This window comes from Neopelma chrysocephalum, unplaced genomic scaffold (assembly GCF_003984885.1).
Source record: "Neopelma chrysocephalum unplaced genomic scaffold, ASM398488v2 Primary Assembly neopelma1_96926, whole genome shotgun sequence".
NCBI classification, from domain to species: domain Eukaryota; kingdom Metazoa; phylum Chordata; class Aves; order Passeriformes; family Pipridae; genus Neopelma; species Neopelma chrysocephalum.
Genome location: NW_020925569.1, coordinates 2,043,800 through 2,071,423, shown reverse-complemented (window position 1 = coordinate 2,071,423; position 27,624 = coordinate 2,043,800). Strand labels below are relative to the sequence as shown.

Sequence of the window (27,624 nt, the reverse complement as noted above, 5' to 3'; positions counted from 1 at the left end):
GAAAATAGATATATGATTAATTTTTACTGACATTAATCAGAAAAGAAAATACACTTACAGATAGCAATTTGTGCATTTTTGGGGTGCAATTAGGGGTGGAAAGAGCAAGGGTTACTTTTTTTGATGCCTCTCTGTTTTCCCAGATGGGAAAGTACACCCTGGACTGCCTGTTCCTCATCCTGTGGAGGGGGCATTCAAAGCCGTAGCATCTCATGTGTGGAAGAAGACATTCAGGGGCATATCAGCCCTGTGGAAGAATGGAAATGCATGTATACTCCAAAGATGCCTGTTGTCCAGGCTTGCAATATATTTGACTGCCCAAAGTGGCTTGCTCAGGAATGGTCTCCGGTAATCAATTTAGCTTTGTTGGTTTTGTATTTACCACACTAGGAACATATCTGAACTTATAGTTTAGTGAATTTGTGGAAGTAGGAATATTCACTGCTTTCTTTCCTTATTACCAACACCTCTGTTTTAAATTATGCTGTTTGTCTAACTAACTGCAAAGTAAGCACTCTGGAAAAGTGTATTAAGGTTAAGAAGAATGATGGGAAAATAAATCAGCTCTTTAATGTTAATTTGTCACCTTCTGCTAATAATAGACTGGGTATAAAAATGAAATGCACAAAAAAACCCCAGTAATTGTGTAATGGTATATCTTTATTACAACATTGAGACATAAATTGAAACTCATTAATTGCTGAGAAATTTCCAGAAATACGTAAAGCTATAAATTAGTCTGCGGTCTGACACTTGCACTTTTCTGTTCCTGATTTACCTTTCCTCCTGTATGAAAGTAAATGTCTTTGAAATGTCCGTCTAAAAAAGTAGTAAAGTACTTTGACTTTGTACATAAAGACTTATCTTGATTGTAGTTTCTCAACAAGTAAATGTGTTTAGAAGCTAAGCTAGCTCACATACAGATGAGGTGTTCTTGACTGATTGCAAAGTGTTGGCTGATTTCCACGTGGAAGCTGCTATCCAAGAGCAAAGAAATATTGGTGGTATCCATAGCCCTCCCCACTGGTTGGTAGTTTTGATCCCCTCAAGTGCAACCAATTCTGAAACAATCTGTACAGAGGGAAAAAATCGGTAAACCATAGCAAAAACAAGTGATGCTTAAGAAGGTATCTGTGAGAAGAAAGTGCAAGAGTTTTCCATTCTGGTTAGTACCTCGTTCCAAAAAACCTGAGTGTCACCATGTTAACCCGTAAGCCCCAGTACTTTGTTGAAGCAAAGCAGAGTGGCTCCAGATGAAACTGACAGGGTGTTACCGATCATGTCCAATATGGGACAGATGGCCACAAGCCACGTAGGCACCATTGCAGGAGTGGCACTGCAAGAGAAATCCAATGGCAAAATGTCCAAATCAAGTACATGTTCAGAGCAAAAAGACAAAAATTTCTGTCACTTTTATACCATGTCCATAACTACCAAATATTATGAATACTTTATGTTCAAGCTTGGGTGTTTCTGCAGCATGTTTCTTGCTCTCTGATGTACACATAGTTCTGTTGCATATTCCCCTTTCACTCCTATGATGTATCACACACACCTTTTTTTCTTTTTTAATCCAGTGCACTGTGACCTGTGGACAAGGACTCAGATACCGTGTAGTCCTTTGCCTTGATCACAGAGGAATGCATACAGGAGGCTGTAGTCCTAAAACAAAGCCACACATAAAAGAGGAATGCATTGTATCCACTCCTTGCTACAAACCCAGAGGTAATGAGACAGAAGGGTTCTCATAAATTTTTCAGAACTTTCAATTTTCAACAGTTTTGTGTTGTTGCTGGCATCACTGTTTCTATGTGCACTGAGTTATGTTTTGCACCTGTCTGTTTCTGTGCCTGCTAGCAACTTGGAGTGAGTACTGACCTATTCCTCTTTCTTAAAAGCTTTGGGCTTTTCATTGTTAATTTGTGGTTCAGCAGACCAGGCAGTATAATTTTGACCCTATTGTGAGCAGGTGTGACTTCACTGTTTGTGTCTGAGCTAAATTTGCCCTGTATTTTAAAATAAATTGAATATATAAATAATGCAAATGTAACCATAATTACAAAAGTGGCTGTTCATAACTTGGAGCTTGAAATAGGTCAGAAGCAAGCATTGTATATCTCCTCACGAGGTCCCTCTTATTAGCTAGGCTGTAAAATTTGTCAGGTTTGAAACATTTTATAACAAGGAGTATGCACAATCTGTATAAAAATATTTTTTTACTTGGGCCTCACACAGATAGTAATTTTGAGGCAAGTCCCCCGTGTTTGACAGAAGAAGAAGAAAATATTTCTGCAGTTGTTTGGAGGTTCTTATGGGATGGGAATATTATAAAGAGTCCTGGAGACGTGGTTGGATTAATGGCAGTGACTAGATGCAGCAGATGCATGTATTTGACCATTTCCATAGATATATGGGCATGCATGGGATTATGCGTGTATACAGCTCTATCATTACCACCTCTGTGCATGTATGCTGACTAATATATGGAAAATTTTGGGCTACAGTGATGTAGGTGAACTTAATTTTCCTAAATTGGAGACCTGAACTCTACCATAAGAAGAAAACAATTCCTAAAAAAAAAAAAAAAAAAAAAAAAAAATTGCTATCCTGAAACATATTAAGAGCACCTTTTATGAAGCCCTGTGAAATAAGATTGACCCATGACCTCATGCTATTCCAAGGTGGAACAGTGAAATTTGGAATTTTAATTTCTGCACTTGGTGGCTAATGATGGGCACACTTGCCAAGTTTCAAGATTCAAGTTTATCTGGACCATAAGAAGCTACTGTGTCTGCCAGCCACTGGAGTGGTGAAACCCAGACATAGGGTCTCTGGGGAGCAATGGGTATGTTTGCACTGTATTTTACTGGCCAACATGAGCTCACTCCATCCGCCTTCCAAGATGTAAAAAAAAAAAAAAAAAGGCCAAAAAAGGCCCTGTGACTGCGTTAGCATGACTCTGAGCATCATACAGAGGATCAGGGACTTTCAGCTCGTTCAGTTAGCTGCTTTATGGGGCTTTACAGATTTATGGTGTTCAGAACACAGGTAATGCAAGATCTGGTCAGCCTGCATCCTACCATCTAAGCAAAATGCAGTGAGACACAAGAAAAAATCATATGTTGGAAACCACCCACTACTGACTTCTGCATAGGGAACCTGAGAAGGGTGCAAGACTAGCTAGGAAAGCTTTGCTTGCCTGCATCTGTCAAGAAGTATCTTCCAATGGGACTTGTCTGGGAACAAAGTAAATTGCTGTTTGCTGGAAGTCCACCCTTATAAGAGCATGGCATCTTTACCCAGGGCAAACTCTGTGCTGCCCTTTGCAGCACATACATCATTAATTTATGATTGTAGGCAGTTATTTCCTTCTTCCATTTTTTCACATGGGATGGAAAGTCCCCTGCGAAGCATACTGGCTTGCCTTGGTTTAGCTTTCCACCTTATCTTTGTTCTGCAACATTCTCGCAGTTCTCCATGTGGTAATGCAAGTGGTAATGTTTGAATACCCATGTAACTGTAACGTGAAGGCTGAATAGTGCTTTCAGAAGAGTTGGACTGCATGGTATCCAGAGGTGTTTTCCAATGCAAATTATTCTGTTTCTATACTGGAGGTTTGTCCTTTTTATTTCACACATCTAGAGTTAAAAATTTAGAGCAGTAGGGATAGCAAAGTGCCTCTTGTCTATTGACCGTTTTAATAATTAGCCTGCTTTTGCCTTCTGCAGCTGTATTAAGACAAAGCAGAAAACAATCTTCCTGACTGAAGTAGCAAGGCAAAAAATATGGAAGTCTCTCTTCTTTTAACACATTGGGCTAAAAAGACATTGAAGATTAATAGTTCGTATAATTTATTTCATTTTAGTTTATTCAAACACTAAGGCACTTTATCTTGCACCAATAATGGGGAAAAACAGGATATCACTGGATTAAGTAATGATTTTCAGTTTTAATAGGGAAAGTGTGTTCATCTAATACAACTTTCTGTATAATATATGATTTAAGTGTTTTTACTGGTAGAGTTTTATGAAAAAAGAGATTTTACTTTAATCTCCAAAGGTAAAAATTCCTCCTTAGCTTATGCTAGAAGTGCTTTTTGTTCATTTTTCTGTCAAAGCATACTGTACAACATCTACATTTCTAATCCTCTAACAAATTTTACAGTGCAGATGATAATTAACTACACCTCTAAAATAAAGGAAAGTTATTTAAAAAGTCACATAACAGGCAGCGGTACACAAGAGCTTCTGCTTTTTAAAAGCACTTGCATCCAAGCAAAAAAGCACAGAAGTGAGATTTGGTTTTCCAAAACCCATAAAACAAACTGCAGAACATATAAATAGAAATATCTCCAACATAATTTAGATGACAAATGTTGTAAAATACAAATTAAACTAAGAGCTGTGCTGGCAAATATTCACCCTTAAATGACACTAATAAATATGTCAGAGTAAGAGCTTGGCATACTGTTTCTAAGATAGAGGCATAATAACTCTGTTACTGTCCCTTTTTATCTCAGTTAATAACTTGCTCCAAGGAAATTTGCATGACTAAAGTTCCAGTAGCTGTAAAGTCAAGTTGTAAGTTGTCATTCCTCTATGATACAACTGACAGGTGGAAAATTTCATGTGTACATGTGAAATGTTCATTGTTATGCACAAGAGAGTCACAGAAAATTCCTAACTATTCTGAATGACATTAACCTGCTTCTCTTGGTGAGTATAAATCCATCATTATATAAACCCAAAAGGCTCAGGTGATTTGTGAGTGACAAATAGATTTGGTCCTGCTCAGTGATGTGTCTCACTGCCTTTTGTTTGTGCTTTTCCCCTGATCCTAGCCCATGTTTTTTTGAAATGCAGATCTCCTTCTCAAATTACAGCGCCAGTTTGCTCTTGCTTTATATCCTTGTAGAGCTAAAACAGCTCCACTGCCTTCAGCTCAATTACTCCACTTTAACACTGCATGAAAGTGGAGTTTGGCTTGCAAAGCAGCATGGCCCTGCACTCCCCAGAGCAGACCAGCTCATTACATTGTGTACACATCCTGGAGGGCAAGAAAAGCAGCTCCACTGTTTTCCATCAGAAATGACAGAAAAAAGATCAGGCACGTTTTTTTTTAAATCCACATAGCTGATGAACTGATAAAGTTGAAAAGCATAGATGGGCCATTTTATTAAGGTTTTTCTGTGGCATCACTCATCCAACTAGGATTTTCTTCCTTTTTGTAATCTACCAAAACCAAGCTTAACATGTCTTCTGAAGTTCTAAAATTTAAAGGTAGACACACGGATGTTACATGTTTTGCCTTTGCAGTATAATGGAGACCTATTACACTCGTGAGACTCCCTCCAAAAAGTACTTTCCAAAGTGTCTACTTTTATGGTCCAGTAGTAAAGTCTGAAAGGTGACTTAATTTGCCTTTCTGGCTTTAGGACACCATAGCGCTTCTTCCTGTAACACTGAAATATCTGCCCATATAGCCTTGTAAGCATTATAGTCCAGCTAATGAAAGAGTTTCTTTCTTCTGCTCTCATTTCTCTCTTTCTTCTTTGTGCTCAGCCTCCATGTGTGTAAAGTCACACGTGCATCATATGCAAGGTCAGCGAGAGCAGGGAGGCTGTCACACATAGTAGTTACTGCATGCTTCCTATTTTCATGTGCTTGTGCTTGCTTCATAGAGAAACTTCCTGTGGAAGCAAAGTTGCCATGGTATAAGCAGGCTCAAGAGCTGGAGGAAGGAACAGCTGTATCTGAAGAACCATCGTAAGTCTTAAAAATTTGCTTACAGTAGATTCTCATTATGTGATCCATTATGGATGCTCCCTCCCTGGAGGTGTTCAGGGAGGCCAGGTTGGATAGGGCTTGGAGAAACCTGGTCTAGGAGTAGGTGGCATGACAAAACTATGGCAGGGGAGTTTAAACTAGAGGTTCTCTAAGGTCCCTTTCAACCCAAAGCATTCTCTGATTCTGTGATGATTCTCTATGGAAATCTGGGGCTTGTGCAGAACTAACACAGTCTCTTGATGTTTTTGGTTTTCATTAGAGTGTAAAGGCCAAACCCAACCCCATGGAAATCAATGGTATTAAGGCTGTATCACACTTTGAAGAGACAGATGTCAAGAGGTGAATGCAGATTCAATTTAAACAAATATATACGTGTTTTATTTAAGGTCATTTACAAGAATACTGTAGTAAGAGTCTGTCTACCTAAGTAGTTATGTGTTATCCATTACCACTGTGTCTTCACAACCTTTCTGTATTTTCTCAATCACCCCATGAAGTAAGAGGTAAAACAAGGCAGCTATTGATGATTACCTCTTGCCTCTTTGTCCTGGTTAGAACGGCTGGGACCAATTCATCACTGGATGGGTGTAACCCAAAACTGTGTATTCTATAGCCTTCCATGCCATTTCCCAGAAACTGTTGTCAGTAGAGGCCTGTGAGGTGGGAAGATGTTCCTGTCCTCATACCCTTTTATGGAATTCCCCTCTCTGAGGGAGGGACTGACCACTCCTCATGCCCTTTTATGGAATTCCCTACTCTGAGGGAGGGACTGAGCACTCCCGCCTGAACTGGAGAATATATAAACTGGGAGTTTCGGAACCTTTCCACCACTCGTGGGATCCAGAGGAAGACTGCAGACCACCGCTCTCAACCAGACTGAGACCACCACCCTCAACTGGACTGCAATCACCACTTTTGACCAGACTGCGACAGCTCTCCCACCAGCAGGTTTTTTCCCTCTCCCTTTACTTTGGACTGGTGGGGGGGGGGGGGCAAGGAACACCACTTTTGTTCATGCCCCAGGGTGCTGGGTTATACATTTGGGTTTTGCGGGTTAAAACCACTTGTCTGTCTGAATAATTGTACTTATTGTATTATTTTAATAAATTGTTATTCTGACTTATAATCTCTCTTTTGAGTTGAGTTCATTTCCCCTGCTGGTTAACTTTTAAACTGGCACATTTTTGGCGCCCAACTCGGGGCAGAGAGAGAGAAGTCAGAATCCCAATTTCATTTTAAGCATCTGTCTATTTGGATATAGAAACTCCCTGATCACCATGTTGTTTGGTGCATTCACGTGGATGTTGTATCTGAGCATGTTCATAATTCCACAGATGGGGAACTATTTGCCTGTTTTAATGCTCTCTTTAAGACCAGGGAGAGGGATCCAAATTGCTTTATTAGTATACTATGTTTATGTCATCATAACATCAGAAGCAATGAGTTTCATTGTAAATGTGTATTCAGTCCTGTTTGCCTGTCCTGGTTTAGGTTGCTACCTCTGGGGCCTCATTAAAAATCGCACCCAGCCCTTTGGGGGAACAGGAGGAAATGGTTGTTTCTAGCCTCTCCCCTCCTTCTTCCCCTTCAGACCTGCTACAACAGTTTTTGAAAATATTGAGTTCCCTTTTGATGTTAAGGACAGCATAATGTTATTGTTGGTGTTGCTCTGTCTGCTCTGTACTGTCTACACCATGTTTAGAGTCAGAACAGGGCCTTCTAGGGAGGTTGTTTGGACGCCTGTCCTGGGAGTGGATAATGCTGAGTGGCACGGGAAGTGGGAGGACATCGGCCAGTATTTGGAGAAGTTTTCTCCTCCAATGATCTGGAAATTCACCCCTGAACAACTGCAGGATCCTGTTAGCATGATAAGACTGGTAAAGGAAAAATGCTCTGGCAGCTCCAGAGATGACCAGCTCACAGCAACCTGCTGGGCCCTGGCCACTGCCTACCGGGCACTGCTTGACATGGTACAGCACTGCCAGGGAGAGGAGAGAAGGAGCAAATCCACAGGCACCATGTCTACCCAAACCACAGCTGAGTCGGAGGGAGAAAGAAATAAATCAACCGGCAACATGTCCACACAAACCACCGAGGAGCCAGAAGGACAACCGAAACCAATAGCAGTCGCCCCTGTCCAGAAAAGGAAATCAAAGACTAAATCAGTCCGTATAGCAAATGATGACGAAGAGACAGGACCTTCATATCCACCGGAGGAGACAGAGCCACAAATAATCACTTGGTCCCTATCCCTGGGTGAGCTACGTGAGCTCCGGAGAGAGTTCGCACGACAGGCAAACGAGTCCATCCTGACCTGGCTGCTCCAAATCTGGGATGCCGCAGCTAACGATACAATTCTAGATGGGAGTGAAGCAAGACAACTGGGATCCCTGTCTCGAGATGTAGTCATTGATCAGGGGATTGGAAGGAGGCAGGAAATTCTCAGCCTCTGGTGGTGACTGTTGTCCAGTGTGAAGGAGAGATACCTTTGCAAGGAGGACCTCCACGTACAGCAAGGACAGTGGAACACGATGGAACAAGGTATCCGGTGCTTGAGAGAATTAGCTGTACTGGAGATAATTTTTTCAGAGGACGAAAGATTCCCTAAAAGTCCAGATGGTGTACGGTGCACATCCCAGATGTGGTTGAAGTTTGCACGACTCGGGTCAGAAATGTATTCCCGCTACTTAGCAATGCTGCAATGGAGGGAGGGAGAGGACAAGGTGGGTGTGTTGGTCAGCAAACTCAGGATTTATGAAGACACTGTCACCGCCCCATTACGAGCCCACGTCTCATCTGTGGAAACCAAACTGGCTGAACATGTCCGAAGCCTAGCAAGTTGACTACATCACGCTCCCCAAAACCCGCCAAGGCAAGCGCTACGTACTGACCATGGTAGAAGGAAGTACTGGATGGCTGGAGACATACCCCGTGCCTCATGCCACTGCCCGGAATACCATCCTGGGCCTTGAAAAACAAATCCTGTGGCAACACGGCACCCCGGAGAGAATTGAGTCTGATAATAGGACCCATTTCAAGAATTAATCACAACCAATTCAGCCACTTGAAGACTAGAGGGAATAGTTATGTTTGTGTTGTCTGACCTCCTGCACCCCTAGATGGGATCAATTAATTGCTGACAGAACTACTATGAAATACTCTATCTTGGTAAGAAAGTATTGTAATGTATGTCATGACAAAAGTTTAAGGTGAGAAGGCCTTGCTGTCCTGTGTTGTTGTACATGTTTTCCTCCTGTTGCTGTCTGTCTCTGAAGTGACCATTCAGCAGGCCTTGGATCAATGGTGGAGGGTCTCTTTAAAGATTTCTGCCTCTAACACTTGAAAAATGCTTTTGTATATTAACACCATATCCAGCTTTTAACATACTGCCATAAATAACCCTTGTGCTGGCCATTAAAAAAAAGGAGGAGGGGGAGGACAAGGTAGAGGGCAAACAATAGTGTCTGGATGCCAGATGGCACCATCATAGTGATGGGGCCAGTTCAGTGAAAAAAAGAGAAATTCCTGGCATGCATCTGTGGGGGTGAAAAAGCCCTCAGGGAACTAGATATGGACAGAGAGGGCAGTGTGGCAGAGACACCCAATATCTCTTTTTAACTTTCCAATAGGTATTTATGTTTCCAAAGACACATAAGCTATTTTATTTTGATTTTCTTTGTTGAACAGTTTCCATCATGATCTTTGTACCTGATTCACAGGTCATAAGTTCAAAACTTCCTACTAAGGCTTCACTTTAAAGCATGATTGTTGGATTACCAAAAAAAAGGTAGTGAGAACATAAAGCTTTAACAACTGCTAGGCTTGTCCATTTCAGAGTCATGCAATGAAGTGGAAGAAGAAAGTTTAGGGAAACTTCTTCATATTAAGATCTAATGGCAAAACATTAAACTGTATATATGGTGGGTCAAAGGGAAGATCAGCAATGCAGCAGCCTCACATTAGGTAATGCTTTCAATCTACTCATTCAAGGACCCATAGATACAGTCACAACTACTTAGGATTTATGTGTAATAAATATACAGGACAGAAGCAGTTATCTTCCCTGAGCAGAAAAGCAGAGTGAATGAAGGGGACCAACAGCACAGAATAATTAGACACTGAAGGAAAAGATCATATTCAAACTAAACTTAAGAGAAACTGTAGAGAACACAATGTAGTCACTCTGATTGGAATTGGACCTATGCAGCTGGCTCCAGTGCCGTTACTCTTACACAGCCCTGAGATTTTGTTGATAAATGGTCATGACCTCCATTTCGCTTCTAACAATGGCACCAGCAGGTATCCATTGCTGTGTAAGAGCATCCTGTGGTGTTACCTACATCTTAAAATCTGTGGAATGGTGGCCTCTCCTGGAAGAAAAGGACAGGTTTGCACTTCAGCTCAGGATAAGGAGACTGAAAGTCTGAGCTCGGTTCCTGGTTCTATCCCAGAAAGTTCTGAAGCCTTTGAAGAAGGCACTAAACATTTTATTTCACCATTAATATCTGATTTTAGACACCTTAACAGATGAGTGTCTGTGCCCTGGAACACTCAGTCTTACTGGTTTGTGAATCTCTCAAAACCTCAGACTTTATCTAAACCATGGATTTACCCAAAGATGAATTAAAAAAAAAAAAAAAAGACAAGATGAAAAAAAAAAGCGAAGCAAAAAACCATTAAACAACAAAAATTATGGCAATATGTAATTATGTAGCAGTGAAGAAAATAAGCTATTTTTCACCATAGGTCAAACCACATCAGTCTGCAGACACTTCTTTTTCTTCATAACACACATTGTAGGAACATATGTTGCTCTACTGAGGGGAATATACACCAGTCCTTAGCTGTGCCTAGAATTTGAAGGAAAAAATATCATTGTCTTGAGACTATGTACTGCCATTCTGATTGCTGTTCTCAGCTTAAATGTTGACATTACTTTTGCTGATTCTGTATACAAGTGATAATTGCATAGCACATTTTAGTCTGCAAAATCTGGATTTTTAAATAAATACTGTAAAATGAATTCCTATTATATAATCTAGAGGGTTTTTTTTAAACTAGACACACTGTTATCTGAAAGGGGCATTCATGTGAACATGAATAATAATTTATAAAAGTGTGAATAGTCCTTGCAAAATTGAGCTGGGCAAGCAGTATCTACCCAATGTTCTTGTGGGGATGAAATTCTGTAGACAACTTTTATTCATTTATGCTTGCAGGTCTGTTGGATGTGCAGCCTGCAGGCTGGACTATTATGTGTTTCACAGTTTCCATATTTTGTATTGAATGCTTTACATACAAACGTAGTAAGTTGGTTTTGCTATCATATTAAAATTTCCTTAAAACATACAGTGATTGTAGCATACTAGAAAAGCAATGAGCCAAAACCAGCTCAACACCTGCAGAAGTCCATTGATATCAGTGTCATTACATTTCCTTTCTTTGTATTTCTAGAACACATAATGCAGCCCATCAGAGGCTAATGTGCATATGACAAATGGTGCCACAGTCCCTTCAGTTGAACACAATCTTGTATAGATTCTGGAACCTGAACAGCTAACAAGAAGCCACTGAAATATATAGAATGCCTCTTTTAAATCCAGAACTCACTATTTTTCAAGGGGGTTCCTATCATGGGAATAGGTTGCTGGTCCATCACTGTAGAATGCCCACAGGCCAAAGAAACAAGTACAGGCATTTGTGTACAAGCAACACCAATTTTTCCCACCCAGTTTTCTTTGGAGAGTTTTCCACCTTCTATTCCAACTCTCTACCTTCTCCAGGTGAGAGCACTGCCACCCGTGGAGATGCCCATGTAGGCAGGGGGTGACAGGCAGAGAGGCCATTCAGCCATTCCACGTCTGGGTGCTGTAATGTAGCCAGTATTCCAGCAGTTGAGTAGCAGCAGACATGGTCAAGTCAGTCATAACCAAGCAAGGTCATGATTTTCCCTCCTCTCAGCTTTCACTCCTCTACCTCACACTGATCTCTCTAAAACAGGAGCAACAGATTCCTCTTTAAAATATTCATGAGAGCTCTCAGAACACACTTGCTTCTGTATTTTCTCCTTATGGGAGAAGCATGTTGCCATTTCTGCTCTGAGTAATAAAAGAAGATGATCTTTGATTCAATGGCAACACTGTGATGTATGGTAAGAGATAGGAAATACTCAATATAATCTCTGAGGAAAGAGGCACCTTTTTATTTTTCGTTTGTACAGCTGTTAACACAATTGGATTCTGCCTGACAACTAACTACTACTGTCACATTACTACAACAAGTTATTGCTTTTGTCCAATTTACTAGGGATATTATTATAGGGGCGATTATTACAGTGGGATTTAATTAAACAATACGTAATGACAAATGAAACACCTCCATCATTTCCTGTTTTCTAAAAAACTACTTCTCATTAAATTTGTTCCACTACTTCCATTTTCCAAGTAGGGGTTAGCATACAGAAATGCACAGTGCTGTGCAGTGGATGATGAGCTATATGTGGAACAAATAACTCTAAATCCATGGAACTGTCCCCTTCTTATTCACATACTTTTTGTGGTTTGTGTTCATCATTTGGCAATGTTTATCACTAATGACAACACAAAGATATTTGAAAGCTTTTGTAATTTCCTGGGTTTAGGATGATGGAAAATTCAGAAACATTGTATTTTATATTATTCATTTGCATTACATAAATATTCCTTTCCTAATGACAAGTACTATATGGAGATTTTTTTTGTGGGATTTTCTTGAGTTTCCCTTCTTTTTTTCTGCTTTTAACTCTCTTGATTTTAACAATTCTGTCTTTAACAGACAACAGTTATATTAGAATTAAATTATGTTTCTGAAATTATCACTTGAAATGTAGAAATTGAGCCTAGATAGCTGAATAAAGTATTTCCTGAAGGTGTTCATGTTTTCGTTGTGAGTTGCTGACTAGGATGAAATAGTACAATGTGTGACACTTATAGATCAAGCCTCATTTCAACAAGGATCCAGGCTACTTTTAGCAATGTTCTTACTTTCCTTTTGTGTCCTCTCCTTTTTGTTCCTTTGTTTCTATATGTGATATGCATCATGTGTAAATATTCTGAGTATTTGAGGTATGTCTGTTTTTCTAAACGAGTAATTTTAATACCTTGCAAAGTATCCTCCCTCTTGGTTTGGAATACAGCAGGTCTTCAACAAAGCACAGTTAGACAAAAATTCACAATGTTCAAAAATATAAGGAAGACAGCTTCTGATGAAGACTGATGAAAACCAGGGGCTTTTTTTTTTTTTTTGTATCCTGATTAGGATTTCTACCTCAGGTTGAGAAGCTATGTATTTTAACTAGTCAAAATATCTGTCACAGTGGCTGGCATGAGCCATTTAATCTCTGACAGAAGATTTTCCACATCAGAGAGCAGTTGCACAGTTTTAGGGAAAACAAGATGAGTGGCCCACCTACACTGTTGAAGAGTATAATCCTTTCAAAATCCTTTCTTGTTTCATCTTTGAAACAAGACTGAAAATGTCTCAAGAGGAGAAAACTGGAATCACTTTGCGTCATTAGTTTCTCAAAGGCTTTGCTTGTGAAAAAAATTTTGCAGTCTTTGTAGCAGCATGATAAATAATTTTAAAAGTTACAATAATATCTACAGTTTATTTCTTTCCTTTCTATTGCTTCCTGTGTATAGTTCTAGCAGTGAATGTCAGGGTTGTAACAAGGTGTTATAAAGACACACAAAAAGTGGGTAAAGAGATAGATGCACACTCTCTGCTCAAGCAGACTGTGCTGTTCCAGTCAGGGATCCTGGTATATATTCCTGCTGGGAAAGCACCAAGTACCTTTTTAGGTTTGGGATTTTTTTTTAACTTCAGAGGGAAGGGTAAGTCCTTTTGTCAATTATCGAAAGGCAGTGAATGAAAAAGAGAAGTGTGTAAAATTACTTCCAAAGATGCTGATCACAAAACTAAATTTCCTTTTTCTTCCTGTCAAGCTGTTTGTGGGATCCCAAGGTGAGAAATGAGTTTCCTATGGCCACAAGTAGCCCAGATCATAGAAGATACAGATGTGTATTGCCTTCAGTCGTAGGCAAACCTGTCGAAGTCTGGTGTGGTTTGCTGAAATAAAGCCCAAAGGGAGAGGAATACTGTCAGTGATAGCAAGGTTTCAATTGAAAATACATCCCCTGTGATTTATTTGATAAATTTAGTTAATGCGTATGTTTTCTGTCAGACAGTAGACCCTAGCACAAAAAGCTTTTGGTTCATTAGATTAGCACTTAAAAAATATCAGTGAAGAAAACAACTTACTGAATTTGCAGGAGCTAGCACTTAACTGCTAAAGGGAAAGCATTATCAACAGGGATTGTTCCTGTAAGGTTTGGTGAGAATCAGTGCCAGATTCAACTATTCGCTTTTCTATTCTAGCCCTTAAAGTGTGACTACAACCACTGTCTTAGAATTTGCCCATGTCAGAAAGTTTGGAAGAATGGCCAATGGAGAAGGCAAGACAGTCAGATAAAGCTATCTGAATTACCCTGTATTCATTATTTTAGTGCTCTGATACCACTAACATCAAGTATCTAAGAATACATGCAGATTGTGGAGTGCCCAGAAACTACATTTTCCAGATAGATTTAGGAATCAGCAGAGTTCAACATGAGCTTAGCAAAACACAGCATATTGCATTACTGCAACAAGGTAGTAATGATGTGATATAGAGTTGAATGTGAATCTCATGTTTGATGTAACTTTGAGTAAAATGCTAGGTCAGTTTTCAGCACTGACATTGAAAAAGCAGTGACAACACAGAAAAATTAAGGAATTATTCCATGATTAAAGAAAACAACAAAAAATGGAATTCAGTCTGTTTGTTTATTGTAATGACAGCTGCAAGGTGATTATACTAAACTATGTAGAGACTTTCAGAGGCAAAACTTTGGAGCATGTAAGGGTTACTAATCAGTGAGACAAGCCAAAGAAATCCACAATAGGAGTGGAATGAGAGGAAAATTAAATGTCCTAGGGAAATAAAACAGACAAACAAACAAAAAACAGCTAAAGAATTTATGAATTCTTTACCTTTTACTAGCTTCAAATTAAGACTTCAAAAGAGTTACTGTGATACAGGAACAATAATTGAAATTATTTTCCATGTAATACCACTATTACCTGACAACAGCAGCCTGTTCAGTACTTACTAGTGAAAAAAATATGATAACAACTAAAGATGATCTAGGTTGAATACTTGCAGAAGGTAGCTAGTTGGATCATGATGCACCTTGGGAGATTGCTGGATGCCTTGCACTGAGATGTTTTAGGATCAAAACAGGTGCTCAAAGGGTTTGTCTTTCTTAGGTATAAGGAGACCTGCCACCGAGTTGTCAACAGCATGTCATAGCTTCTATGTGTATTTTATAATATCCCTATGATGCAGTGAAGCGTTTTTTTCCTCATTAAACAAAATTTCGCCTGGACAGAGCTATACTGCGTTTGGTTCCCTGGCTGTATGTGGACATAACTTGCCTTGCTCTCTTCCTCTCACAGGTTTATTCCTGAGGCTTGGTCCACCTGTAGTGTCACCTGTGGAGTAGGCAGCCAGGTGCGGCTTGTGAAATGTCAAGTGCTCCTCTTTTTCTCTCAGTCTGTGGCTGACTTGCCCATCGATGAATGCGAAGGTCCCAAACCTGTGTCTCAGAGAGCCTGTTACAGTGGTCCCTGCAGTAGGGAGGCAATTGAATACACCCCGGAGGAAACTGAGTTTCTGTATGGGAGCTTGCAGGAGTTTGATGAGCTCTATGACTGGGAATATGAAGGCTTTACAGAGTGTTCAGAGTCCTGTGGAGGAGGTAGGTGCAAAATGTTTCTATGCTGGATTTGCTTTCCCACTTCAAGTGTGTGCTTTGCAATTAATACCCACGGATATGGTGCTTTGCTATGGCTATTTAGAATCATAGAATCATCAAGGTTGGAAAAAAGACTTTAGGATCATCAAGTTCAACCATATTTGAAAAGGCATGGATAAAAACTGTAAAAACGCACAACATATTTTAGCCCAGGACTTTTGGGCCCTATGCTCAGACTGACACCAAGAATGGTCAATGTTTCCTTTATCAGCTGATCTCTCAAAAGGCACTCACCCAAAAAAGCTGAATGTTAAAGGGGTCTGGTGATACAGGCTAACAATCACGTCGTTTTTGTTTTTTATCTCTTGAGTTCTTCTGTGCGAGTACAAACATATGGAAATAAATTGTCCTCCTACAGCAGATGAAAGAAATTATTGATATTTTAAGGGCTCAGCTGTCCCCTACTCCTATCACTAAGTGACATCAATTCAAATCACAGTGCAAAAGAAAACATGGCAAAAAAGGCACTAATGGTATGATAGTCTGAAACTAGCAGGCTTGACACTTGGAGTTTCTCAAAATCAATCAAGGTCTCAGGTTCCACGTTATAGACTATATTAACACACGCTTATCTGATATCCTTTTTTTCCCATGATTTTATCTCTCTAATTCTGAGAAATATGTTCACTCCACTATTTTTTTAAGTTTAACCTAAATTTTTCCATTTGCTGTCTTTTTACATTACAAGTTTTGGGCTATTTAAAAAAGGTTTACTATACATAAATACGGAATATATACTGTAGAACTGAAAACAAGTCAGTGTTTTATTAGTGGCTAATAGCGTGATCTGTACAGATTCACTGGGAATCAGTTACAATCTTGAAAAACACAATTAGTAGAAAATATTGCAAAGGTTTTCTATGCTTACTTTTAGTTTGCTAATGGTAGTCAATGTTTACAGCAGTTCACAGAGAGCTGTCAGACCATTGACACTTTTGCTTTGTTTCTTACACAAAAAATATGTATACTAGGTGGTGACGAACACTGATTTTACAGGAGTATATGTTATATATTGAAATTACTAGTGAGAAGTAACAATTTATCACACTTTTACCATGACTATCCAAACCTGAAGAGTTCCTAGAAATATCCTCTTTACATGAAGTAATTTCTTTGAATAGAGAGATTGTGTATGTATTTTTCAAATGTAACTCACAGATACTGATTCTAGAGAGACATTTTTTTTAATAAATTTAATCTCTTCCAATTGTCAACAAAAATTTTCATCCAAGATTTCTTTTTGTCTGACATCAATTCCAAACTTTCCAGATTAACAGATGTTAAGTCAGGTATTTTTGTAGCCATAGGTACAAAACTGGTCAAATTAATTGTATTGCTTTTGGAGTCAGGGAGATGAAATAGCATAGGTGCAGAACTAACCTTTCACCTCCCAGAAGCAAACCGAGGGAATGAGTTAGTCATTTAGTCTGCTGTTAGTGGCTTCGTTTCCTAGAGCTGTCATCAAATATCATGTAACAGTTATTCTATTCTAGTAGATATACACATAGAAATTCTCATTTGAGTATCTTGAAAGAGAAACTGCCTAGATCACACACTTTTATACTGTGATTTCCTATTGACAACTGATTTCTTTTTTTCAGGGAAAACAATTTTAAAGGGACAGCTTTTTGTTCTGATAATATTGTGCAGTAAATAATGTCTCAAATTCAGTTACTTGGCAAATAAAAATCCTGAAGTTCATATACCTTTTTAAATATCTCTATGGAGATAATACTGTGGAACTTCTAATGTATAATCAAAGGTTTTTATATTCTCTCAATGTTTAATGACCCATCCCTGATTTAAAGCTTATAACCATTTGCTACATCGACCTGTTCAAATAGAGGGACAGTTGTTATCAATATGCTGAGACACGCTCAGTGTGAGATTCAAGAGAAAGCTGAAGAAAGTGATTCTGAGCAGATTTTTTGCTACTGGAGTAAACCAGATTTATTTTTCTTTCACCCCAGTTCCTGGCACAAGCTGTTTGAGCCAAAAACTGTCGATACATAGTCTAGCCACCACATTCACACAAGAACCTTTTTCTTCACGCCTCTGCTGTCAGGCAAGTTTACTGGTCCTACCAGTACCTTTCAAAGGTAAAAGGAAATTTTAAGGAGCGGGATAGAATGCTTGTAGTATAGACAAAAATTGTTGGAATTACAATCAGAGATTACTTAAATGACAGATATAAGCATGGGGAATGAACTTACTGGGAGGTTTAGGGTTGGTTGAATACTGCGAAGTGAAGAGCAGTAGTATCAGAGTTTGGCCATATGAATTTGATAAAACAAAACCATCAGCCTAAGAAAGAGAGAAAATGTTGAATTCAATCACATTCAGTCACTTTTCAGTAGTCAGCATTGAAACAGACAATGGAAAATTGTTAAGGTAATTGATAATAATTTATCAAGATCTTGCTAGTGACGTGCTTCAGGGAGGAGAAATTGAAGCTGTGGAACTATACTCAGTTAACAAAATTTTGGTGTGAGAAGAAAATACAGAAGGTGAGTGAACTGTATACCTAGCAAACAGAATAATGTTACTGGCATGTGTCAGGACTGGGTGGTTTCTTTCCACAGAAATTAGAAAAACACTTTCATGGTTTCTATACCTCTGGATCAGCAGTCCTTCTCTTCTGGTTTCATCAGATTAGTCTTGCTGTCAGGCCTGCACAAATATTCCATGCAAAATAGAGACCAGTAATTTGGACACGGTGCTGTTTCCCATCAGGTAGAGAATCACCTCTGTTCTTACAGCCAGGACAAGTCCATTATGGAGAATCCATATGTCTCTGTTTGCACAATATTATAACATACTTACAGAAAAATGATTGAGCTGGAAAGATAATGAACATGACAGGATAGCGAACATCTTGTTCATATATAAATTTCATTTATATATTTTCCTACAAATAAATCACTACCATTTGCTGTGTTCTTTTAATAGCTTATCCTTTTTACAATTTTTCTCAAGTCTTTTGGGTGATGACTGGAATAGCAAAAAGGCTTGAAAATATGGGGTAACCTTGTAAGGAAGGAAACTCACGACAGTATTGGTTGACTACAGGGACTCTGGTAATTTTGATGTTGATGTCCATATCCAAAATATCAAATTTCTTTCTTTTCTTTAGTACCTCAGATGCAGTGGAGACACTGCCTAGCCTTTGTCAGAGGCATGAGCTGAATAGGTTTACACACACAGGAGCCAAAAAAATTGGTTGACGTGCCACTTTTCTGTGGGCCTCAGCCTGTACTGAGATTAAAGGGAGTGAATCCATGAGTAATTTCAGAAGCGTAGGAACTATGATCAGCTGCAGCACTTTGGTTCTGTTGAATAATATGATATCTTTGTTTGCCTAATGACGTGTGCTGGCATTAGAAACAGCAGAAGGTATTGTCAGCTCTATGACACTGCTCTTGGAGCTGTTCAAGCTCTTACAGCACTCTTTTTTTGTGTCTTAAAAAAATTATGAGATGTTTTGGAAAACTAGTTGTTGGGTTTGAAAAGATAAAGTAATTGTTATGAGTTCAGCTAATATTTTCCCAACTCAGAAAGCAGGAATGAATGTAAAAAGCATACCTTCACTTTGTTTGAACCCCTCTGGATTAGACCCCCCCCAGGTCCCACTTTCCCCAGGGGAATTAGATCCTCTCTCACCAAGACCTCTTCCCTATGGCATGTTATGTTTCAATCCCTGATTTTCTAGCTTTCTAACCTTGTGATTAAAAAAAACCCTGAAATATTCCTACTCATAGGAAAAGTGAAACAGAGTAACTAGTATGCCAAAGAGTACATAAGGAATTTGGAATTATCAAGGAATTCCTGAGTTAAAATATAATCACCAAATCTTCCAATTTCTCTTAGTCCCAACAGCTACCTTTGTTCTTTCCTAGCTCTCAGATACATCCTGCAGGTTTGCATCTTTAGGTTTAGGTGCAGGTCCATGGATGAAGAAAAATAACTGAGAACTGCTGAATTGTCTGGCCATGTTTTACTTTACTTTTGCACTTAAAGCAATCATACTGTTGCCTAAAATATAGCATAGTGAAGCCAAGGCCATCTTCACACATTAGCCTACTTGTACTGACAAATAAAGTGCCTCATTGCACTCTTGGGTCACTAGAGAGCACCAGACAATTTTCTGTCCAGAGAAGGTAAGTGGTGAATGAACTCGTGGAATTTTCAGTGCGATTGAGAAACCTTTCAGAGACACTGAAAGCAGTATCAAGTCTACAGCTGGGGCTGCAGCCCGAGACCTGCCAACACTGGGTGTGAGGATCAGTTTCCCCACACACTGCAGCCCTGCTGGCCCTATTGGACCGACCTCTGTACTTGGCTTCCCCTGCAGGTGTGGAGAGCTGGCTGTGACCATGCTTTGTTGTGTGCAGGTATCCAGGAGGCTGTGGTGACCTGTCTGAACAAACAAACCAGGGAGACTGCAGATGAGACACTGTGTGTAACCAGCCACCGTCCTCCACAGCTGCTAAAAGCCTGCAATGTGGACCCCTGCCCCCCAAGGTAGGCTTCTTATGTGGTATCACCAGGCACATGGTTTTTTTTCCAGATTTAAGAGAGATGTGATCCTTGATGAAATTGAGAAACCGATCTTTAAGTTCCCCATGAATCTGAGACCTCTGGGGACAGGGATGCTTAGATCTGGGCTTTACTGAAGTGACTCCTGAAGTACAGGAGTAAAACATGCAGACAAGAGCCTGAGATGGCTCCCCAGGTTGCAGTACCACAGACTCTCTGGGCTCAGCAGATCCGTGTTGCTGCCCTGGGGCTTCTCTTCGCTGACATGAAGTGAGTGGAGCTGATATGAGTGAGTGAAACTCTGCTGCTTGTATGATGTAGCAGATCTATGCAGGCATGTCACTGTTGTTATCACAGGTGATGATACCAGGGCCAGGGTTCCTTGGTCGGGACATCACTTAATGGATTTTGAGGAATCCATGGCAAAAGCAAAATAAATACACGTGTGGGAGTATAGTCTAGTATGTTGCCCAGAGCCTTTTAAATAACATTAACAGTACAAAAAAAAGGAATTTTAAGTTATGCCCCCACACTCTATGGTCTTTCAATCTGGAGGCACACAGTGTCTCAAGCATGCTCTTTCTTAGACTGCAGGGTGCTTACAGTCATATTGACCAGGAAGTGCAAAGCAGCAGTAACTTCAAACTTCAGACTGCTTGCCTATACAGGTTCTTCAAGCAGACAGTTTGTGGATTGGCCTAATACCCAGAGTTTTGTCAAGTTTAAGGAGACTTTTCCAACCTCCTCTCTCAGAACAGATTTTGCAGAACTGGTTCCTACCTAGCCTCAGGCAGCTACCACAATTATGACCCTAAAAACACCGGATCTTTGTTTGCAGAAATTCATCCTCTACAATAGAGAATAGGTGTCATGAGGTTCTTGAGGTTTGTTTAAATGGGGCCTGTCAAGTCTTCAAGATGTATTGTATACATGTTGTCTTTTTCCCCAGCTGTACACAGATGTGTTTACACTCTTGTAGTACTGCAGCACATTTGAAATACATTGGTTTATAATTTTGGACTATTTAAAACACTCAGGTATCCAGGTGGTAGATATTGTTTGGAGTGTATACGAGTAGGTGTATGTATGCTTTATAATACATTAGGCTACACAGAGGTATGTCTTTATGAACAATAGTGGATTTTTGGTAGGCAAAAAAGGTTCACATTAAAAATCAAAGACGGCATCAAATACATCCAGAACAAAAGAAGAACAAGGTCAGAAATAAGTTTGGTTGGATGATCAGGATTTTGAGTCTGTGACAAGCAGAGCCAAATAGGCTGACACTTTTCACCAAAGCATTACACAAATTGCTTATGAGGATATTGCAACACCGACTTTGTTAAATTGTCTTTATTGCTGGAAATAACACACAAATATTATATAAATGTTTGAAAATAACTTTGTAGGTGGAACTCTTGTGGTAATGGATAGGTAGCAGCGTCACTGGAGCTGAGAGTGAATAGTAGAAGATTGATCAGCCAATGATTCTGACATTGAAAATAAATACTCAGTGGTTAAGAAAAAATGAAACACACTTATGTAGTATTTATGTGAATTACTGTCTCAGTTTAAGGAGACTGAAGTGTTTTGCTAAAGAGGATGAGTTATGAGGTAGACCAAAATCCTCTCTCTCAGCAATTGTAAATCCGAAATTAAAAGGCTCCAATCGAGGAAGTATGGAAAAAGGAAGAAATAACAACCCTTTATTAAAGAATGTATGTATATTGGCAAAAGCACATGATGTCTGTGGCTAGCTGTGGTTGGGACTCCCCCCTTTCCTCACCAAGCACAAACTTTCTGATGGAATCTGAGCAGGTCTGGCTGGGGACAGAGCAGACCGTAGGCAAGCCGAAGAGGAGAACAGCCAGACGACCAGGTTGAGAGCAAAACGGCCTCAGAGCTTTTCCAGCACATACATTGCCCCTGTTAAGGCAAAAAGTGAAATACTACTTTCCAACGAGAGGAGGGGAGAAAAACTCCTCCCCCCCCCAGTCCCTCCTACATACACCCTAGCCTTACAGAGGGCCATCAGGCTGGAATATAGTTCTGCCAGCCAGCTCCTTTGTGTAGGTCAATCACCCAAGGCAAAAAAACTGTCCTCCACATTCAACATCCCTCTCTCATATTGCAGCAGGGGAAAGAAAATTCCTGTTTGTTTTTTTAGAACAAGTAAACCCATGACAATTACTTATACAAGTAATCTGAGTGTGTGAATCCTTCTTGAATTCATCTGTGTGGTAATTCATAGCACTGTGGAAACCTGCCTACCAGAGTGGAGCTAATTTAAAGCAACCCTGGGCATGTATTTCACTCCATGGATTACAAGATGATCATAGTGTAGGTGAGAATCAGCCTGTGAAGCAGAGGTGAAAGAAGATTGATGCAGGTGGGGAAGACTAAGAATCTTAGTTGAAAGTTCGCTAAGAACATCCCTAGGGCTGCAATTGAAAAAAAAGGAAATGACTCCCTTCCCTGTATGACTTGGAAGAGACCTCAAAAATCATCTGGCTCCAACCCCCCCTGCCATGGGCAGGGACACCTTTCACTAGACCAGGCTGCTATGAGCCCCATCCAACCTGGCCTTGAACTCTTCCAGGGATGGGGCATCCACAACTTCTCTGGGCAACATGTTCCCGTGCCTCACCACCCTCACAGTAAAGAATTTCTTCTTAATATCTAATCTAAATCTACCTTCCTTCAGTTTGAAGCCATTCCCCCTGGTCCTGTCACTATATGTCCTGGTAAAAAGTCACACTGTTTTTCTTGTTGGCTCCTTTCAGATACTGGAAGGCTGCAATTAGGTCACCCTGAAGCCTTCTCTTTTCCAGGTTGAACAATCCCAATTCTCTCAGCCTTTCCTCATAGCAGAGGTGCTCTGTCCCTCTAATCAGCTTGGTGGCTTCCTCTGGACTCGCTCCAACAGGTCGATGTCCTTCCTGTGCTGGAGACCCCAGAGCTGGATACAGCACTGCAGGTGAGGTCTCACCAGACCAGAGCAGAGGGGCAGAATTACCTCCATCAACTCACTGACCACACTGCTTTTGATGCAGCCCAGGATGCAATTGGCTTTCTGGGCTGGGAGCTCACATTGCTGGCTCAAGTCCAGCCTCTCATTCACCAGCACCCCCAAGTCCTTTTCAGCAGGGCTGGTCTAGATCTGTTCATCCTCCAGCCTGTATTGATAGCAGGGTTTGCCCTGACCCAGGTACAGCACCTTGCACTTGGTCTTGTTAAACCACATGAGATTCTCATGGGCCCACTTCTTGATCTTTTCCAGTTCCCTTTGGATGGCATCCCATCCATTAATATAAATATAAAATATGAATATAAAATTCAGTGTAAAATACTGGATCTGGATATGCCCCTAGAACAAAAAACTGTTAAACACTGCCTTCTTAACAGTATGTTTGTCTCAGTTTGAGACAATTTGGAGGGGCGGAGATCTTAGACAGAAGTCTCCTCCCTCAAATTCAATACCCCTGGTTTCTCCAATACGGAGAGAGAGAACAAATACACCCCAATGTAAGTGAAAAAGTAACTCGTTACCAAGAAGAAGTGCCAATAACAATACTGATAGAACTGTGTTAAATCAACTGATAAGGTGAGACTTCCCAAGCCCGGCTCACCAGACCAAACTGAGATGGTGGCTGCTCTCCCCCACCTGAGAAAAACACACATGGCCACAGGACAGAGACAAGATGGGCCACCCTTCCATGTGGTTTGCCTCCCCCATGCCTGGAAAACTTGGCAGGAATGGTTGGAGAGCCAGTGCTGGCAGGAAACGGTGGCTAGCTGGGATTTGATACTGGCAGGCACTTGCATGGCACTGGAGTGAGGCTGCAGTGCTGGTACAGGCAGCCGGAGCGGGGCTGCAGGTCCCCCAGGTGACTGGAAGGACCTGCAAGACACCTGTTGGATCCAGTGATGAGACCTGGTCACTGCAATTTCGATGTGCATTGGTCAAAGTGATGGTCACAGTCCAGATCCATTAAGGTGGTGGTGGAAGCCTTGATGGTGAGGGAAGCCCTGAAACTCAGTGTTATATATGCTCAGGTTCAGGTGGGAACACCTGTGATACCTTCCCTGAGCCGGGGGAGTTTTACACTGGATGACGTAATACTGTGAGTCACGGGGATGCTTCAGGAGTCTTTGACACCTGCTAAGATGATGCAGCTGTCTCTCAGATCAGTGTGGCTGAGTCCATTGTGGCCCATTATGGCTCATCAACAAGAGATGAATACCTTCAGGCTGGTGTGAAAGTTCCTGGGAGTTATCCCAGCTGAGTCATCTGTGTAAGGAAAAAGAAACACTGCCCCACCTTGCAGGATTTGCCTCTTGCTTATCTTGTTTAACACCCAGCTTGTAGCCTGAGGTGTCAGATGTGCACACCTTGGGCACCTGGCCTGGGTGGCCACTCTGCACCTTGTTAGCAAAGCACACACCAGCAAAGCACACTGCTGATGGAGCCATGAGCACTAATAGTCCAGTTTCTTACAGCACTGGGGCAGTCACTGCAGGTAGTCTAATGTTTGAGTCATTAATTATTAGTAGTTCAGTCTCTTTAAAGAAGGCAAAACACCAAAAAGCCCAAAAGACCTATTTGGTGAAAAGCTGGACATGAGAATTTTTATGTAACCCAGAATAATGTTGCAAGAAGGGCATTGAAAGGAAACTCAAAGCAGAATGTAAGAGAACATAAGCAGATATGGTGAGTTTCCTGAGTTCAATCACAGTACCATATAGATATATAGATATATACCTAAGTTCTACTGTTCTGTCCTCCCCCACTTAAAAACTAGAGAAAAACCATATATTCCTGAATTTGAGAGACAGTGGGTTTGTGTCTTCTGCACTGGTGAAATAGTTCAGGAACAGTTCATCATATTAAAAATACTGTAATACTGCCTGCCAGGTAAGCAAGAAGCTCATGTTATCTGCTGTTTTTCTGGTAGTACTGCTCATAAAACTTGTACTTGCTAGGGAACTACTGACGCCCACTCTGAATGCTGAAGCCCACTGTTTTCTGAACACAGTTTCATTCATGAACCTGCTTGCTTTGTCCATTCAATCTGGTAACATCTCCTTTACTTCTTCACCGCCCTTGTTATTTCAGCAAAGACTTCTGTAGATTTTAAGATAGTCTTGTTACTCTGTGGGACAAAATCACATGTTCATGAATATTGATCTTACAGTTTGTAAAGTCAGGCTTTTTGTATTTTATTTCTGTGCCATTTACGTCCATTTTCAACTATCTCATTTTTAAAAAGCTTAATTTTAAAAGAAGTTCCAAATTAAAAATATCAGCTGACTGCACATCTTTCTCACCAGCTGAGGTTTTTTATTTTGTCTTCTGGTGTCTGTAAGCTTGTTGATTTCTCCTTCAGGAATAACTGTTCTTTTTACATTTTCTATATGCATAAAGGTAGGTCTAAAAAAAAGGTGTTGGCTTATGAGACAGGCCAGCATGGAAAGCACCAGTGTGAAAAGAGGCAGGGAGTCTTCAAAAGAAAGCAGCTGTTGTGGGCAGCAGCGTGTTAAACTGTCTGTCATGGTTTAAACCCAGTTGGCAGCTAAACACCATGAAGCCTCTCACTCACCCCCACACACACCTCAGTGGAAGGGGGAGGAGAATCAAAAGTAAAACTTGTAGGTTAAGATAAGAACAGATATCAAATCATAAGTAGAATATAGTAATAATTAGAATAAAAGGGGGAAAAAAATCAAGGAAGAACAAGTGATGCACAATACAATTGCTCACCAGCTTCTGACCGATGCCAGATCCCATGCCTGCACCCCAGTCAGCCCACCTTCCGGGTAACTTCCCCGTTTTATATACGAGGCATGACATTTTATGGTGTCAAATATCCCTTTGGCCATTTCAGGTCACCTGTTCCAGCTATGCTTCCTCACACATTTTTTCTGAATCTCCTCACGGGCAGAGCACAAGACATGTGAAAAAAGTCCTTAAGTTAGGATAAACACTACTTAGCAGCAACCAAAACATCAGTGTGTTATCAACATTATTCTCACACTGAATCCAGTCAGCAGTTGAGAAGAAATTAACTCTATTTGAGCAGAAACTGGGACATTGTTCCTCTACTTTGCACAAGAACCGTGTAGACTGAGGTGCACAATTTATTTCATAAATTGGCAGTTCTTGTGTTTCTGCATTGCTTCAATGCAGGTTGAGGGCAAGGATTCCTCATTCAGCTTTTGCCATCTGCTATTACAAGTACAACTTGTGCAGTTTCTTTTCTATTCCTGAAACATCCCTATTCTGTTTTTTAACCAGCTTTCCATCTTTACACTAATTTACTCTGATCCTCAACTGTTCAATTTTTGAAAGGAGCTATAAAGGACCTATTTTCATTGTATCTCACATAAAATATTTAACAACCTCCATTTAAGAAGTTGCTGCTTTAAGCATGAGCCCAAATCTAAACTGGCACTCATTTATTTTTTCAAACGTAATCTGATCTGTGTAGCTATATTAAAGACAGCCATTGCTATCACATATCTCAGTGCTGCAGTTGTCATACAGAGTAGAAGTCTTGTGTGAAGCATTTTTCAGTAGCCAGTATGTCTGCTAATCCCTCAAACCAATTCTCTGTCAAACCAGTTCACTTACCTGAAGTTGTCTTTTCACATTCCTCTGTGGTTCATGCATTCTGTATCTGTAGTAGTTCCCTGAAGACCCACTGGACAACCTCCCACTGTTTTGTTGGCAGAAAAACATAAACTCTCTTTTCTGTCCTGCTTGAATAGTTAATGTTCTGTGCCTTCAACTCAAGGGAGAGCAAGAATTTTTTAAAGTGTGGAACAATATACATATTGCTTGGAGCATGTAAGAAGCTTACTCCAGCAACCAAAATTCTCATTTGTAGAGTTTCTGCATATTCCATTTACCCTCTGTACTTCTCTGACTTCTGAGTTCCTTCTCTATGTTCATCTGTTATATAAATACTGTTATATAAATACTGGCTCCCTGCCATGTTCAGCTATAATGAGCTGCAATATTAATTGATATTGGTGGGTTTACAGAATGAATGCAGGCCAGTTCTTTCAGCTCTCAGAGCACTTTGATTCAGCCTTACATGTGTTGTCTGCATATCTTTAATGGACTTCCTTCACTTGTGAGGAAGATGCTTTTTGGAGAAAGCACCTCACTGTCCCTTTTGCACAACAGTCCTCTGAAACCTTTCCTGCCTGTTCAACTCCCTTGTCACAGTGGTGATACTGAACAACGGATTTTGTCAGGCTGGCACTGAATAACACTAAGCATGAATTGTTTTGTGTAGTTGCCAGTGATGATTTAGAAGTACTTTGCCTTTTCTTTTCTTTTCTTCTTTTCTTTTCCTTTCTTTTCTTTTCTTTTCTTTTCTTTTCTTTTCTTTTCTTTTCTTTTC

At 40.3% G+C, this 27,624-nt stretch overlaps 1 protein-coding gene across 1 annotated transcript in view; it reads left to right on the top strand.

The window, feature by feature from the left end:
- Positions 1–27,624, top strand: part of ADAMTSL1 (ADAMTS like 1) — a 404,153-nt gene that overhangs the window by 307,548 nt on the left and 68,981 nt on the right. Inside the window, 5 exon segments of the mRNA XM_027670722.1 lie at positions 144–348; positions 1,578–1,725; positions 5,681–5,765; positions 15,321–15,622; positions 20,071–20,200. Of these exon segments, the coding sequence (XP_027526523.1) occupies positions 144–348; positions 1,578–1,725; positions 5,681–5,765; positions 15,321–15,622; positions 20,071–20,200 (870 nt within the window).